Source organism: Salvelinus sp. IW2-2015, linkage group LG33, assembly GCF_002910315.2.
Source record: "Salvelinus sp. IW2-2015 linkage group LG33, ASM291031v2, whole genome shotgun sequence".
Taxonomy (NCBI): domain Eukaryota; kingdom Metazoa; phylum Chordata; class Actinopteri; order Salmoniformes; family Salmonidae; genus Salvelinus; species Salvelinus sp. IW2-2015.
In genome coordinates this window covers 12,156,629-12,172,724 of record NC_036872.1, presented here as the reverse complement: position 1 = coordinate 12,172,724, position 16,096 = coordinate 12,156,629, and the positions used below count along the sequence as shown (strand labels likewise).

Genomic DNA, 16,096 nt, shown 5'->3' with positions numbered 1-16,096 from the left:
AGGCAGATGTTATTACCCCGCCTGGTTTCTGCAGCCGAATTGCCCAGAGACCAGGTTGTATTACAGGTACGTAGGCTAATCTTAGTTCCATAATGTCAACGGTGAGAACTGTATGCTCTCCATACCTGTGCATCCCTACTTCCTGGTCACCTGTGCGCCAATATACATGTGACCTGTGACCGATGACCCAACACATAGTGACCGATGACCCAACACATAGTGCCCTCTAGTGTACAAATGATGTGGAATACAACAAATGGACAACAACCACAAAAGTAGGCCGAAATGGCTCTTACAGCAGTAATGGTATAGACTTTATACCAGAGAAGGCTGTTGGGAGGGGCTATAGTAGGATGGGCTCATTGTAATGGCTGGAATGGAATCAACTGGACAGAGTCAGACATGTGTTTGGTGTGTCTGGTACCATTTCAAAGATTCCATTCCAGCCATTACAATGAGCCTGTCCTCCCAGAGCTCCCCACACCAGCCCCCTCTGCTTTATACCATTGGAACAATGACACCCTGCAAGGTAAGGTTACATACAAAAGCATCATATTGTAAGTTATCTCACATTGCAACTTATTCTGATGATTAAAGGGCAGGGGGGAAAAGATATAGAACAAGTCCATTTTCAACGGCTGTTAGAGCGAGTTTGTTATTTTCGGGGTAGGCTTTCTTTGCTTTTTTTATAGCCCAAGAGCTGACTTTGGAGTTTAACCATGGGAGGTCCCCCTCCCTCTGATGCTGAAGGCCAGTGGGCCTGATCCAAAAAGCATATTTCCTAGAAAGCTTCACTTCCTTGCCAAGAATATCATTGTGTTTATTGTTCATTCTTATCAATGCACAGCCTGTCCAGAAACAACATACAGACACTTAAATATTCAGCACCATGCCCTTCATCTTTTAAGTAGAAAAGTGTGCTTGTATGTGCATGCATGAGTGTATGTGTATGTGTGTGAATGTTTGTGTATGCGCACGTGCATGGATTTACGTGTATATGTGTGTGTGTGTGTGAGCGAGAGAGAGAGAGAAAAAATGAGAGTGTGTGTGTATCACATTCAAACCATATCTAAGGATACTGACTAACAGATGCAGTTCCAATGATGGATGTGATAATGATGTTTTCTCATTCAATGATGATGAGGGGATGATGTTTCAGCTTCAGCGTAGTAGACCATTGGGAGAATTGTCCACACATCCAAGAGAGTCATAAACATATTGGGGGTTATGGGCATGCTGACAAATTACTATTCACATGCATTTAGGTCAGGGGTTTATCCAGTGAGGTTTCAGGTTAAAATGATCTACCAAAGTAAAACATATAATATAATAATATGATGGTGTATTATTTATTATGTGGGTCTATGCAACACTACAACAGAGTGACAGGACAGGTGCATCTCACATACTAAATGTTTCCCAGGTGACTGTAACTGTAGCATACCTGTTTTTCCAGCATTATCATCCTCTCAGATTCATGACCTTAAAATCTCTTCTCGTGCATGTTCAGGATATATTCTCTTTTCTTCTGCACCAGCATCCAGCATTTTGATAACGATATTATCCACAGTGATGCTCGTGCATCAAATTAGCGTGTACCCTTGTGGAAATGTCCAGTGAGTCCAGCACCACCTTGAGATGACATGTACTGTAGTAGGACAACAGTTACTGTACTAGTCTATTCAGCTATTAGTCTAAACTACACAGTAAATTGCAGCATTCGTGCATTTAATTTCTAGCTTCATCCTCTATCTTGATTATGCCCTCCTGCAACCATGGGAAGCATGCAATGCGCATTGGTCTGATTTGAACAATTTCATGCGATTTCTTTATTTGCAATTGTTAATTTAACCCCCCCCCAAAAAATAGTCATACAAATGAAGTTAAATAAATAAATAAAAAATACAAATTACGGGTCATATAATGCCTGATCCTATCATTTTGCTTTGGTGTACATAGCAGCATCACGCAGTGACTTATTCTGTCCACTTATGTTCAAAATAAACTTTTGGAGGAAATGATTTACAGCTGTGCACTGAGACTGGCAAAAAAAAGAACAACTGGCCTACCTATGTCAAATATCTATTTACTGCCTTCTGTCCGGCTCTTAGGTAGCAGCCAGACGCATACTTTTTTTTTTTTTTTACAGTATGCCCGACCTTAAGCTTCTAAAAACATTGATGCTCTTGAACACCCCAACACCCAACCAAATCGCAAATCGATACTATGTTCTTGAACAAGTCCCTACGCACTGCATTGTGGGAATTTATGTAAAATCAAGATGGCAGCTTCCTGTGCGAGAACTGTCGGTAAGATCGGCTGGCACATTTTGGAGTCTCCAGTATGTCTTGCTGGGAATATTGCCTCTCTGGTTCCAAGGGTCTCGCTGCATAGATCAAGCAGGGCACACGGAACGGGCGGTTCAGGATTCCGATCCAAACTGCCCTTCTCCCCTCTGCGCGGTGGCCGTGTCCTGGGTTGTGCGTTCCTGCTTGGAGGGGGACTTGGCTTGTATAAAACAATACAGTTGTCTGTCCAACATCACCTTGCTGAAGAAGAAGAAGCAAAGGTAATAGGCAATAATATTATCTATGAAATGTATTTTCATTGATGTCCATATAGTCTACCTGAAGCAAAGCATGTCAGGTGGATTGTGTCAGCTGACAACCTGTCTGTGGTTTGCCTAATAAATCAGACCTGTACACAATGGAACGCATCGCCACATTTGGGACTACTGGCAGGTGTGCTTTTGTCATGTAGTTTGCCCAATGTTACATCCACGTTCAACCAAATTTGGCTTTTTTAAAATATATTTGCAGTTAATAAAATTGACTTTCTGAGTTGTATCTCTTCCACAGGCTTATTCTGATGGTGGCCTGAAGTTGACCCTGTACCAGTACAAGACCTGCCCGTTCTGCAGTAAAGTGCGAGCTTTTCTGGACTACCATCGGCTTCCATATGAGATTGTGGAGGTCAACCCCGTCATGAGGAAGGAAATCAGGTGGTCAACTTACAGAAAAATGCCAATCCTAATGGTGAACGATGATGTGGTAAGGGGGGACAGAGTCACTCTGCATGGCTTGGTATTAGCTAGCAGATCCAACCCGCTTATTTACAGCTGCACTAGGGTCAGACAGGCTTCCTGTATATATATGGCTCGGAAAACGTACCTCATTCCAGGGATAAGAAGTGCGTTCTCCGAATAGTCCCATTATCCTAACTGTTACAAAGAGAAGATTGAACGACTGCTAGTTTTTTAGCAGTTGCTCAGTCTTCTGTGTAACAGTGGGGATAATGGGACAATTCGAAGTACATATCTCGCACCGGCTCTACAGTGGCTTAATCTACACAGGAAGCCTGTCCCACCATAGTGCACCTGTAAGCAAGTGGGTCGGATCTGCTGGCTAGGCTTGGTATTAGTTACAGGTGTGTATGGGATGATGGAAAACTTGTCATGTGATCGCTCTCCTTCTGTGCTCTTGACCTATCAGCAACTGAACGATTCCTCAGTAATAATCAGCGCTTTGAAGACACAGTTGGTGAGCAAGTAAGTAGCTACCTCCCGAGAAGTGTTCTAGTTGTTTTTTTACATAAAGTGTTCCTTCTTGATCATGATAACTAAGCATTCTGAATTCTCTCTCTTCCTCCAGAGATAAAACCATCTCAGAGATTCTGCGCTGTTACCCAGAGATGAAAGCGGTCAACGAGAAGGGGAAGGAGGTGACAGAGTTCAACAACAAGTACTGGGTAATGGTGAATGAAGCTGAAGGTCAGACGATGTACCCAGAGAAAGACTCCAGAAAGTAGGTGAACACATTGGATGCCAAATTCTTGCTTCCCATAATGACAATTCTCAGTGCATGGGATATTAATGAAAATTAATGTATCTGTCCAAACCTCTCTAAAGACATACTGTGCATCACTACTCTTGATAGATTCTGTCAAGCATCATCTAGGCTTAAATGTCCCTTTCTCTTTACTGTCCATCTTCTTCAGAGAGGAGATCAAATGGCGTAAGTGGGCAGATGATTGGCTGGTTCACCTGATCTCGCCCAACGTGTACCGGTCCACTGGAGAGGCCCTGGCCTCCTTTGACTATATTGTCCGTGAGGGCAAGTTTGGCACTTATGAGGGCTTCTTTGCAAAGTATGTTGGAGCAGCTGCCATGTTTGTCATCTCAAAAAGACTGAAAAGTAGGTGGGTGACAACATTTTTTGTGTGATTGTCTGATATATAACTAGCCAATAATGCTTAGTGATGAGCTCTGTTTAAATTGAATGCCTCTATCCTGCAGACACAACTTGCAGGATGATGTGAGACAGGATCTGTACAAGGCAGTCAATGAGTGGGTGGCGGCCATTGGCAAGAAGTTGTTCATGGGTGGAGACCAGCCCAATCTGGCTGACCTGGTAAGAGCATCACATCTGTCATGTGAAGTATTATCTTAGACTTCTAGAACTTGTATTGTCTACTTTGTCTCAGATGCAGATTTCCTGATGAGACTATTTGTTTACAATAGCCAAAGTGTGTTTTGCTGATTGTCCTTGACTCTCCTCTCTGCAGGCAGTGTATGGGATTCTGAGAGTGATGAAGGGTCTTGAGGCCTGGAATGACATGATGGAGAACACCAAGGTGAAGAGCTGGTACAGACGCATGGAGAAAGCTACAGAAAGCCATGAGGACCATAACTGATCCTGCTCAAAACATTGACCAGCACTAGGAGACTTGAATTCAATAGCACTTCCAGCCCTAAGACTAAATCTGTAGATGTCATGATGGGAAAAGTGGTTGCGTTAAGTAAAGACTGCATGATAGGCAATAACATTTTGTCCCAAGGACCTTTTCCACCTGTTGCAATTTACAGAAATCTACTTCCAACCTTGATATATTGTCTGTGAAAATGCACCCAATGATTTGTTGATGTTCTTTAAAAAACTGGAAGCAATTAGCTGTTTAGATACTTGTTAACTGTCTACCTGGTGTCCCCCAGTGTCAAAGCTGCAGACTTGAACAACGTGTATGACATGGGTAAAACCAAATTGGCAGTTTTAAATTTAGTGCAAAACATTACCTCCAGTCTTAGCATTTTAGGTTCCATTTTTATTTGCCCCCGTTTTATTTTCCATTCACAAAGGTTTAAATTTAACAAGCTAATGTTACATTTGATGACTCAATGTAATTTTGCCTCTAGGTTTGATCTTCCATAAGTTATGAAAGTAGGAAATACACTTGTAATGCTTTGATGGAAAGTATACTCAATTATGGCTACCTGTTTCAGGATTTTCTTGTTAACTACCTGACTGCTTAATCTACCTCAGATGGTTGTCACAGTCAGATTGAATTATCTGAGCAGAAAATGTATTCTCAATTATGCAGGATATAGCATGGTGTTAGTGTGCAAAGTGAAATGGGTATAATAATTTGGGAGCTACCATTGGACAAACTGGTTGAAATTGTTATGTATTAACCAGCCTAATGATGTGCATACATATAAAAATAAGTAAACAATGTATCATGTTTTAATTCAGTTACACCTGTATTATTCATTTCACTCTAAGACTGCATTTAGACAGGCAGCCCAATTTATGATCGGTTTTCATCTGCTCTGAAAATGATCTGTGATTGGTCAAAATACCAATATTGGGCTGCCTGTGAACGCAGCCTTAACGGTTTGGTACAAGCTCAGCACTAACAGAGTGGTAAATGCAAACCTTCAATCCTCACACTATATAAAAACAGTTAATTACATGTAAATGTACAAATTATAAACATGTTGGTGGATTCCATTATGACCACACTGACAATATGACTTGAATAGGGGATGTCATGATTGAGTAATCAGATCTAAAAGCAGTCAACAAAAAATAAATACAAATAGAAACAAAAAAGGGAAAGAAATCCCTCAGTTTAAAATAAGTAATACGATATGAATTTGGTAAAGCAAAATAATCACATTGCAGTGAATCAGAAAAAAAACTGGGGGGGAAAGCCTTGAACTGTACAGCAAGAAGCTACATAACTACCTTAATAGTATAATGTTCTCAACAAGGGTAAGGAGAAAAACAACAACGAATGACTATGCAGTAGGATTAGCACGAAGATTGGATAAAATGGTTCATGTTGCAGTCACGATACAAGCCAGTTAGTATAGTTGGCTAAAACCAAATTATAAGTATACATACTATTAAGCAAATTGATCAGAATATAGTGCATCATTGCAAACATAACTTCCACATCAAGACAGAGCTTCTCTACCTAGTAAATTCTATGAGTTGTGGACTGAGGTGATGCAGCCTTGAATCCAACTGATGCATCATGTCCAAAACCTTCTTTCCCATCCTTCCCCCACTCAGGATCTCCAGAAGTGGGAGCTCAGCTGGCCTTTGGGGGGAGGGATCTGCCTGCTTCTTAATGAACTCTGATAGGGAGAAAAAAAGAAAACACAGGATCATTTTTGACCAATTTTAAGAGTTCAGTAGGTTTTAAAGACAGTGCATCAGTGTCAGTTAAACAACGGTGCCTATGATACTGTGCTATACTTGGCCTTGCAGCACACTCACCTCCAGGAACTGCTTGAGCCTCGTGACTGAGCCCGCCTGCCCTTGGCTGGTGACAGCTTCAATCCTAAGAGAGAACAAATGACAACATGAAGTCTGAGCATTGAAAGAGCGGCCAAGGTAGAGTGTACCACAAAGTCACAGCAGACTATTTTGTTCTGATGTAAAACTGAACTGCTGAGAGTGGTGATTGTACCTTGGCAAGTATTCCTCTTGGATGAGCAGAATGAGCTTCCAAAACTGAACCTGATACTGCGTCATCAGGGCATTGCCACAGACCTAAGGGAAGACCGAGAACAGTGGACGTCAGTGACCGGCATAAAATGTCTAGTCCAGAGACCGTCTTTGGAGACAGGTGTCAGAGACATGACTCATCACCTCTAGGAAGTCAAAAAGGAGTGTTGCCGTAACGTCTGCCAGGGGCTCCATGTTCAGCATCTGAGCCAGCCAGCGCCAGCCGTTGTTCAGCCCATGTGGGGCAGGCTAGAGGGGTGGACACAATGATAATAATAAAGGTCAGCCTAATAACAGTATACAATTGGGGGGGGGGGGTCAGTGAAGTGTTTTGACATAGTTAGTGATATTAGCATTCGTTATATAAACAATGTAGGATTGTCGATACCCCCTGCTTGGAGCCATTAGGCCATCGGAGCTGTATGATAGCAGCATAGAGGCGGATCATTCCTGACATCCTCTTCAAAAAGCTGTCCTGAGCCTCCACCCCTCCATCTTCCACACGGTAGCCTAAGATTCTGGTGGGACACAAAACAACACTTCAGCCAGAGCAACTAACCTCATTTGCTTAGATCGTGTAAGCAACTCACTTGAAATGCAGCATAGGTGTTTTCAACCCAAAGTCATGGAATTACATCAATTTCTGTTTCATTACAGTTCGTTCCAGATGCATTGTAAAACAGTGTGATGCCTCACTGACTTCTGATATTCCTCTACAGATGTGCCATCCTTCATAGGTGGGTAGTGGGGCACGGCGTAGGGGCATTTCTTATGAAGGTGGGCGAGGATGAGGTCTCCGACTTTGGGGTGAAGCTCCCACACCCCGGAGGCCACCACAGCGATGGGGAAGGCTGCCTCGTGGTGGGACGCCACCTCCTCTTCTCCTTGTTTCTAGAGAAACAAATTGACAAGGAAGCATTTAAGAGCTCTATGAAAACAAGACACTACAGTCTTTTATTTGTATGACTACGGGAGTATAAAACGTAACAGAAAAATTCAGCAATGTATGGAAGAGACCATACAGACCAATAGTCCTGTGTCTCCAGCAGTTCAAGCCAAGGTCATGTGAACTCACCACAAACTTCTCGGCCAGTTTGTAGCTGACAAAGTCCAGGCCGTTGGGATGCTGGGAGGTGGAGACAGACTTCCCTCCGGATACCACTGATCTCCCAGACAACAGCTTGTCAATCTTGTCAAATATTTCCCTGAGCTTGGAACCTAGGTATTTGACAAACATGGCACAGACAATTTCAATCTCACAATTATTATAGCAATGTTCACCTTCTTTCACTTTACCATAGATATAATGAGTGTCATTATAAGCCTCTGAGCCCTCTGCATAACCCAGACGCACCCGAGATACTGGAGATCTGGCTGACAGGGATTGTGGCTGCCTTCTGGAGCTCCATTCTTAGTTTCTTTGTCTGAAAAACAAATGTAAAAGGTAATAGGAACAAAAAGGTAATGTTGCCAATCGTTTGTAATTGAGCTTTTAATGTGAAGGTGTATCATAATGTGGGAACTGCATTTTCCTATACTGGCACAGTTCATTCCTCACCCATGCAGTTTCAACCAACCTGGATATCCTTAGTGTTGTTCAAGCCTTCAAAAGACTGTGCACACTGGTTAGCGGAGTCCTGCAGCTCTTGGTACCACTTCAGAGTGCTCTGCTCGGCTTTAGTCTGCAGGCCTTTGGAAAGAAGAGTGCTTTTTAAACCCCTTGTTCACTACCTAACCTTTCACTCATTCGTACATACCTTATGTAATCAAATAAAGACATTTTTATCCATCCATTTATCCTCCCTCTCCTTACCCTTTTTCCGTGCCTTCTCTTTGGCTGACAGAGCTGCACTCTTCTTCTGCTCTTCCTGCTGGGCCTGCAGCACTGCCATCTTCCTGCGCTCCTCTTCCTCCTCCTGCTCCTTCTTCCTCTTCTCCTGGGCCTGGGCAGCTGCCTCCTGCATCACCCGGATCAGTGACCTCATCTCATGCAGTGCCCGCTCTGCCACCGTCATGTCCTCCACACTGGGGAACTCCCCCTACACAATCACAACCACTTACCCATATTGACCAGAGCAAGGACATAAACAGGATGAAAACAATAGATGGTATTCCCCGCTCCCCCATAGCATGGGTCTACTTCGACAAAGACACATACAACCATAGATGAGGGATAAAGAGAATCACACTGACCTCTGCTGTCATGCGCACCACCTCTGACACCTGGGAGCATAGCTGGTTGGCACGGGTGCTATAGGATGTGAGATCAGGGGAGGGGCCTGACTGGGTGGGTGCGGCCGGCTCCAGGAGCTGATTGAGTTGAAGTATCTCTTCCTGGATGGCGTTGAGAGCACGCAGTCTCTCCCTACCCTCCACCTGTCTCTGCCTCTCAAATTCCGCCTCCCGCAAACGCTGTTGCTCCGCTTCCCGCAGGCGCAGGTTCAGGATCTGTGAGGGGCGGAGGAGGTTTTTCAACCTATATCTGAATACGACTGTTTTGCATTTTGCTTTCTGAAGTTCCAGTGGTTAAACTTTCAATACCTTTATTCTGTTTTTGTGCTCTTCTTTCAACTTTTCTTGGCGCCCAATGCTTTCTTGTGTTCTTTTAAACAAGAGAAAGACAAGCAGCAAATTAAGATTCTTGACATTTAAACACATTTTCAATTCTGTCACAGGGACAGCGGCATATTGGTAGGTGAAAAGGAGACAATTATGCTTTAGAGATAAAAACAAGCAGGGTGTACTCTCTGTCCATCATGTCCCGCATACTCTGGTACTCCTGTCTCTGCTTCAGCTCCATCAACTCCTCAAAGCGTTTGAGCTGCTCCGACTCACGGCTCGCAACTGAGGCCACCAGCTTCTCCTGCAGCTCCTGCCTCAGACTCAGCTCCATCTGCACCAGGAAATTCAAGGGTCTAGATTAGGTATGAAATGCTAGCTTAACATAATGCCATGGTTCTCACATATACAGTACCAGTCAAAAGTTTGGACACACCTACTCATTCAAGGGTTTTTCTTTATTTGTACTATTTTCTACATTGTATAATAATAGTCAAGACATCAAAACTATGAAATAACACATATGGAATCATGTAGTAACCAAAAAAAGTGATAAACGTGTGGGAACTCTTCAAAGTAGCCACCCTTTGCCTTGATGACAGCTTTGCACACTCTTGGCATTCTCTCAACCAGCTTCACCGGGAATGCTTCTTCAACAGTCTTGAAGTAGTTCCCACATATGCTGAGCTCTTGTTGGGTGCATTTCCTTCACTCTGCGTTCCAACTCATCCCAAACCATCTCAATTGGGTTGAGGTTGGGTGATTGTGCAGGCCAGGTCATCCGATACAGCACTCCATCAGTCTCCTTCTTGGTCAAATAGCCTTACACGGCCTGGAGGTGTGTTTTGGGTCATTGTCCTGTTGAAAAACAAATGATAGTCCCACTATGCGCAAACCAAATGGGATGGCGTATCGCTGCAGAATACTGTGGTAACCATGCTGGTTAAGTGTGCCTTCAATTCTAAATAAAAATGACTGACAGTGTCACCAGCAAAGCACCCCCACACCTCCTCCATGCTTCACAATGGGAACCACACATGCGGAGATTATCCTTTCACCTACTCTGCGTCTCACAAAGACAGCGGTTGGAATTCACCAGAATTCTCAAATTTGGACTCATCAGACCAAAGGATATTGCTCGTGTTTCTTGTCCCAAGCAAGTCTCTTCTTCTTATTGGTTCCCTTTAGTAGTGGTTTCTTAGCAGCAATTTGACCATGAAGGCCTGATTCACGCAGTCTCCTCTGAACAGTTGATCTTGAGAAGTGTCTGTTACTTGAACTCTGTGAAGCACTTATTTGGGCTGCAATTTCTGAGGCTGGTAACTCTAATGAACGTATCCTCTGCAGCAGAGTTAACTCTGGGTGTTCATTTCTTGTGGCGGTCCTCATGAGAGCCAGTTTCATCATAGTGCTTGATAGTTTTTGCGACTGCATTTGAACAAACTTTCAAAGTTCTTGAAATGTTCCGTATTGACTGACCTTCATGTCTTAAAGTAATGATGGACTGTCATTTCTCTTTAACTTATTTGAGCCGTTCTTGCCATAATATGGACTTGGCCTTTTACCAAATAGGGCTATCTTGTGTATACCACCCCTACCAACACAACTGATAGGCTCAAACGCATTAAGGAAAGAAAATCCACAAATTGATTTTTAAAAAGGCACACCTGTTAATTGAAATGCATTCCAGGTGACTACCTCATGAAGCTAGTTGCGAGAATGCCAAGAGTGTGCAAAGCTGTCAAGGCAAAGGGTGGCTACTTTGAATAATCTAAAATCTATTTTGATTTGTTTAACAATTTTTGGGATACAACATGATTCCATGTGTGTTATTTCATAGTTTTGATGTCTTCACTATTATTCTACAATGTAGAAAATAGTAAAAATAAAGAAAAACCCTGGAAGGAGTAGGTGTGTCCAAACTTTTGACTGGTACTGTATATATTTTGTTATGGTACACGAGACACCTGTCTAATGTACGCCTGTCTGAGTGGACTAATACATTACGGAGGCCGCGGGGATGGCACACCAATATCACATTTACCATTCTAATCTACAATGTTTGTTTGGTTATGGTAATTGCTGTTAATGCATTCAATATATTATTATGCCATGTTGATGCATGAACAAGATAACTAAGAAGAAAAAAAGACAAAAGCTTTTGCAACCTTAGCTTTGGCACGATGTTTCTCCTCACAAATGCGTATACATCCTTCCATTTGAGTTGCCCTGGGAGACAGCAGGGAGATGGTGGGGGGAGGAATGGGGTTGGTGACTGGACTGAGATCGTCGCTGGTATCTGGGGCACTGTCCTCATCACCAACAATCTGCTGTGGATTGATATGAAGACAAATGTGGTGAATACATACGAATGTAAAACAAATTGTGTGCAGAGGGAGTAACAAAATGGTATAAACAGAGCGGGAAAGAGACTTGCCTGCTCTGTGTCTTTCTTCAACCTGGGGACCAGTAGTGGAGAAGAGAGGGGAGTGGGCTGAGCATTGGCTGAAGGGAAGGGGCTGGTTGAGGAGACTGGGGCCTCCTCAGACAGGCCTGGGCTTGGGTCACGGGAAGCAGAGCCCAAAGAGCAGGTCTTCTGAAGCGCTCGAGGGCTCATGTTAAGCCTCTTCAAGATGAGCCCAGAGAGTGGGGACAAGCTAGGAGCTTCATTACAACCTGACAAAATATCCTGCAGGGGACGAGAAAGGATCATACCAGTAACGTTAGGCTATATCACATATCTAATCCAATGAAATGCTTATTTAAAACGTGTCCAATGTTGGCTAGAATACTGAACTCGTAGACATGCCATGGTCCAGCTAGGTAGCAGGCTAATAATTATATTGGTGATGTGGTAACTTTGTTTTAGTCAGTTAGCGAATGCAGAACATGCGAGACAACTTTGAACCTTTGAGCTAACGTTATATATGTGAAGCCGTTAGCTAGCATGCTAACGTTGACGTTCATTACCTCCCCCTTTTCGAGCCAGTCTGGGTTGTATTTCAGTCTTCCCTTTGGTGAGCTTTTCAAGGCCTCCAATGTATCCCATCGTAAACTTTCAGCAGGCATTTTGGCGTGTAAATAAACACACGACAAACACTTTAAGAGACAGGTGATTATTAGGCTAGCTGCTGAATGCGGTATAAGTGCCACTGAAAGTCAAACTCCAACGTGGTCCATTTCCGGCTGTGATATATCTATGGTTCCGAGTCAAGGCTGTTTATCCTCAAAGCTACTTTGCCCTCATAATGGGTAAAATCGTAACATATTGTGAACAATGTTCATCTAAATACTGGGGGTAAAAGCTGGATAACTATCTAGATTTTTTCCTTCATTTTCTGAGTCTTTTTGTGAAACACACCAGACTGTCCACTCTCATTTTAAGCTTTTGTTATTGTTTTGTTAAACAGTACAGTACATTTCAACTGAATATAAAAAATAGAGCTCATACAACTCATACAAAATATTTCTAAGAATATTCAATCCGATTGGTGAGTGTGTGTGTCGAGAGCTTGATAGCACAGAGTCACCAAACACATTACAATACGAAGCTTTGAGAAACTGAACATAATTCTGCAGGCTGCGGTTTGTGGAGTCAGATTGTTCCAGTCTCTCCTTCAGGTTCCTCAACTGATTCCGGAATATTCATTCCATCTGCAAAGAAAGAAAGACTTACATATCAGTTCAGTTTGACAAAGTTATCATAGTTGTTGTATCATTCCTTTTTATGGTGTTCAGATTTTATAGTTTGTATAAATAGTATTCCTGTCCATTGCAATTGTTTGCGAAGTTGTAACAAATATTTCACTAGATATTGGATGTATAATGTATAACACATATAGATAACTCTCTAGAAAACGAGGTCTTTGGGTTAAAATGTCTCACTCACATCCTCTTTGCTGACTGAGCTCTGTCCTACTGAGTCCCAGCTGGCTCTCCAGGTCCAGAGCCTTGGCCTGGCTGAACCTCTTTGAATAAAGCCCGCTGTAGGCTCTGATCCACCTAAAAGTTGAAGAAGTCCAACCAAAATTATCAAGTTGACACTTAGAACATAAACATTTTAAAAATGCGAAAATAAAATCTTGACTGAAATAAACTGAAAGACTGCACAGGTATTTGAGTGATGTTCAGTAGTAAGACAGACCTGTCTCTGTCCGGCCTTGAGGGGCTGCTCCAGCTGCTTGGAGAGGATGCTGCACTCCCGGACCTGCTCCTCAAGCTGTTTCTGGGTGCTGTGATTCGTCTCTGAGATCTCCAGCTTTAAGCAGTAGTCCTCTGACTCTAAGCGGGCCCTCTGAACCTGCAGCACAATTGTCACATATCAATTCAAAATCTATGCTACAGACTGGATAGCATGCAGCATTATAGCTAGATTATAACACCTTGATTGAAGTACAGCCGACACTCCGATAGGCTGATCAACTGTACCTTGCTCTTATAGTTTTCCACCTGGCTCTCTAGCTTCTTGACTGAACTCTTCAGCTGCTGGGCGTCAGACTGGGACTGCGTCAGGTTTTCCTCTGCAGCAGACAGGGTGGTCTCAAAAAGAAGATCCACAAATAACCTGACATTCAAAGTTACAGAATGTTTTGTCATCTTCAGTCCTTATCAAGGTTTGATATACTATACTTTTTACACTTGATGACTGAAAGTAAAGAGAAACATATGTTTACCTTCAGTCTCTGGTTCTCTAGTTTGTTGACGGAGTTGCCAGAGGTGAAGTCGGATCAGGAGCCCACCCGTCTCAGCACGGCCTTTCTCCACCACAGTGTGGATCTGTGCAGTCATCTCAGTCACCTGGCTGCATAGACAGACAACAGAGCACATCATCCAGTAATCAGAAAAGAAGAAATGCCTGCAAAATACACTTATTTCAAGGTTTTGGACAACTTATTTTTTACAAGGTCATTTGCCAAAGACAAACCATTATGAATCATTCATATGAAACATGTCTTGAATGCCTCATGGTAGTCACAATTACTCACTTCTTGAAAACAGTGATTTCCACTTCAAGATGCCTTTTTGCAGTCATCTCTTTGGAGTGGCGGGTACACCAGCTCTCAGCTGAAAAAAGGGCCTCTGCCACCTTAGTATCCTGAATGATGGCACACAAATACATAGGGCAGTGTGACACTTGGACCGCTTGTTAATAGTGTGACACTTGGACCGCTCGATAATGTACAGTGGGGCAAAAAAGTATTTAGTCAGCCACCAATTGTGCAAGTTCTCCCACTTAAAAAGATGAGAGAGGCCTGTAATTTTCATCATAGGTACACTTCAACTATGACAGACAAAATGAGAAAAAAAATCCAGATAATCACATTGTAGGATTTCTTATGAATTTATTTGCAAATTATGGTGGAAAATAAGTATTTACCCACCCATAGCCTCATTCAGGGCTGTCAACTGTGTGGCCACTGCCACCCCATCAATATCTGCTTCTACCAGCTTCCTCAGTAGCATGTCTCTTTCCCCATGTAGAGTCCCCGACTCAGCCCTGCACGAAATGGAAAGATTAAAACCAAGCTAGTCCTAAACTGCCTCACACATTTTTACATTGTCTTGTGAATGTTTGTAAACGTATGCATGATGACTAAATGTGCTCATGTCATGATATTACTCCACACCTGTTGTGGCCAGTCTCCCACCTCTTCCTTTGGGAGTGCTGGAGGGAGATGTTCTCTCGTTTTCCAAGGTCTAGGTCTTTGGTGGAATCCAGCAGATCCTCCTCCTGCTCATCGATGACATGCTGGCATGCACCCAGATACTCAGACTGGTGCGCCAGCAGACGCTCCTTCTTCCGCAGCCTAATCTGATCATCAAAAGCAGACAGAAACACACACACACACCCACAGTTTCTTTGTTTACAGGACACATTTATGCAACAAACAATAAGGCACTGGATATTGCTGATTGCCAGTTAGATCTTTGCTCTGTATGTTGTGATAGTGGGATAGCCTCTTCTAGGGTTTGTTGGGTAAGGGGCAAACATTGAACTGTACACACTATACATTATCAACTGACATACCTCATTCTTCAGAGATCAAACATCCATCATGAGTCTATCAATCTTTTTTCCATATTTGTTACGCTGGGCATGTTCTCTGCTCTTGTTCATCCTCATGAGACAGGTCAGCCAACTGCTCCAGACAGTAGGCCCCTGAGAGACATGAAAATCAATATTGGTAGTATATCTAATGATATCATGCGTGATATACCTTTGGGAATAGTGAGCAATGATGTATGTTTATAAATGTGAAATGTAAGCAATGTCCATTGCACTGGATGAAAATGTATCTGTGAGGAGCAGATCAATTACTTGCAGGACCTCCCACTTGTGTCTTCCGGAGTAGAGGTTCTTCCTGGGTCCAGCACCCAGGGGACCATGGCACATAGGTGCCCAATATGACCTTTGATGTGTACCTCTTTGATTGGCAGTCATTGCTTAACTGTTATAGGCCCACTTAATTTCAAAGGTTGAATCAGTGTTTAGAACTCTATTGACTAAACGTTTACTAACCTGTGGCGTCTTTTCAGTACAGCTCTTCTGACACATCTTCAGGTGTACATTGTACAGGTCTGGTCTCTGGCACGTGGACATGCAATGCCAATGGTGGTGAAGAATCACGCGTTTTCAACCAATAACTTAATCTAGAATTGGAGCACACGATAGAGCATAATTTGCACTAGTAGGCCATCTAGCTGCTAGAAATTCACACAAGACAACCTGAGATAATCATACCACG

General features: G+C 43.0%; 2 protein-coding genes and 1 pseudogene across 4 annotated transcripts; 1 reads left to right on the top strand and 2 right to left on the bottom strand.

The window, feature by feature from the left end:
* Positions 1-2,257: 2,257 nt before the first annotated feature.
* LOC111957608 (prostaglandin E synthase 2) lies at positions 2,258-5,510 on the top strand. 2 transcript variants are annotated; one of them, XM_023978475.2, is made up of 7 exons: positions 2,258-2,569; positions 2,859-3,050; positions 3,492-3,547; positions 3,651-3,803; positions 3,997-4,197; positions 4,295-4,409; positions 4,564-5,510. In XM_023978475.2, the coding sequence occupies exons 1-7, from the start codon at positions 2,282-2,284 to the stop codon at positions 4,690-4,692; spliced, it is 1,134 nt and encodes a 377-aa protein (XP_023834243.1). In that variant the 5' UTR covers positions 2,258-2,281; the 3' UTR covers positions 4,693-5,510. The 2 variants fall into 2 exon arrangements, with proteins under 2 accessions (XP_023834243.1, XP_023834244.1); XM_023978476.2 differs by lacking the exon at positions 4,564-5,510 and having other exon boundaries at positions 2,266-2,569; positions 3,997-4,193; positions 4,295-4,402.
* Positions 4,927-12,550, bottom strand: gle1 (GLE1 RNA export mediator). Of its 2 annotated transcripts, none has more exons than XM_023978474.2 (16): positions 12,321-12,550; positions 11,788-12,039; positions 11,519-11,677; positions 9,536-9,684; positions 9,333-9,393; positions 8,985-9,239; positions 8,605-8,830; positions 8,369-8,481; positions 8,146-8,215; positions 7,867-8,009; positions 7,492-7,682; positions 7,180-7,309; positions 6,936-7,040; positions 6,754-6,836; positions 6,561-6,624; positions 4,927-6,418 (listed from the first exon to the last, which is right to left on the bottom strand). In XM_023978474.2, exons 1-16 carry the CDS (start codon positions 12,417-12,419, stop codon positions 6,350-6,352), a joined length of 2,169 nt encoding a protein of 722 aa, XP_023834242.1. In that variant the 5' UTR covers positions 12,420-12,550; the 3' UTR covers positions 4,927-6,349. The 2 variants fall into 2 exon arrangements, with proteins under 2 accessions (XP_023834242.1, XP_023834241.1); XM_023978473.2 differs by having other exon boundaries at positions 11,519-11,680; positions 12,321-12,549.
* A 695-nt stretch (positions 12,551-13,245) lies between these two features.
* LOC111957609 (outer dense fiber protein 2-like) lies at positions 13,246-15,679 on the bottom strand (annotated as a pseudogene).
* Positions 15,680-16,096: the final 417 nt, after the last annotated feature.

Excerpts from the sequence above, each read along its gene's own strand:
- LOC111957608 (XM_023978475.2), top strand. The coding sequence starts at position 2,282 with ATGGCAGCTTCCTGTGCGAGAACTGTCGGTAAGATCGGCTGGCACATT. Across the intron at positions 3,548-3,650 it reads AAGACACAGTTGGTGAGCAA|AGATAAAACCATCTCAGAGA; the intron begins GTAAGTAGCTAC and ends CTCTTCCTCCAG. Across the intron at positions 4,410-4,563 it reads AGCCCAATCTGGCTGACCTG|GCAGTGTATGGGATTCTGAG; the intron begins GTAAGAGCATCA and ends TCCTCTCTGCAG.
- gle1 (XM_023978473.2), bottom strand. The coding sequence starts at position 12,419 with ATGCCTGCTGAAAGTTTACGATGGGATACATTGGAGGCCTTGAAAAGC. Across the intron at positions 9,240-9,332 it reads AGCACAAAAACAGAATAAAG|ATCCTGAACCTGCGCCTGCG; the intron begins GTATTGAAAGTT and ends CGCCCCTCACAG. Across the intron at positions 8,010-8,145 it reads CCAGATCTCCAGTATCTCGG|GTTCCAAGCTCAGGGAAATA; the intron begins GTGCGTCTGGGT and ends TCAAATACCTAG.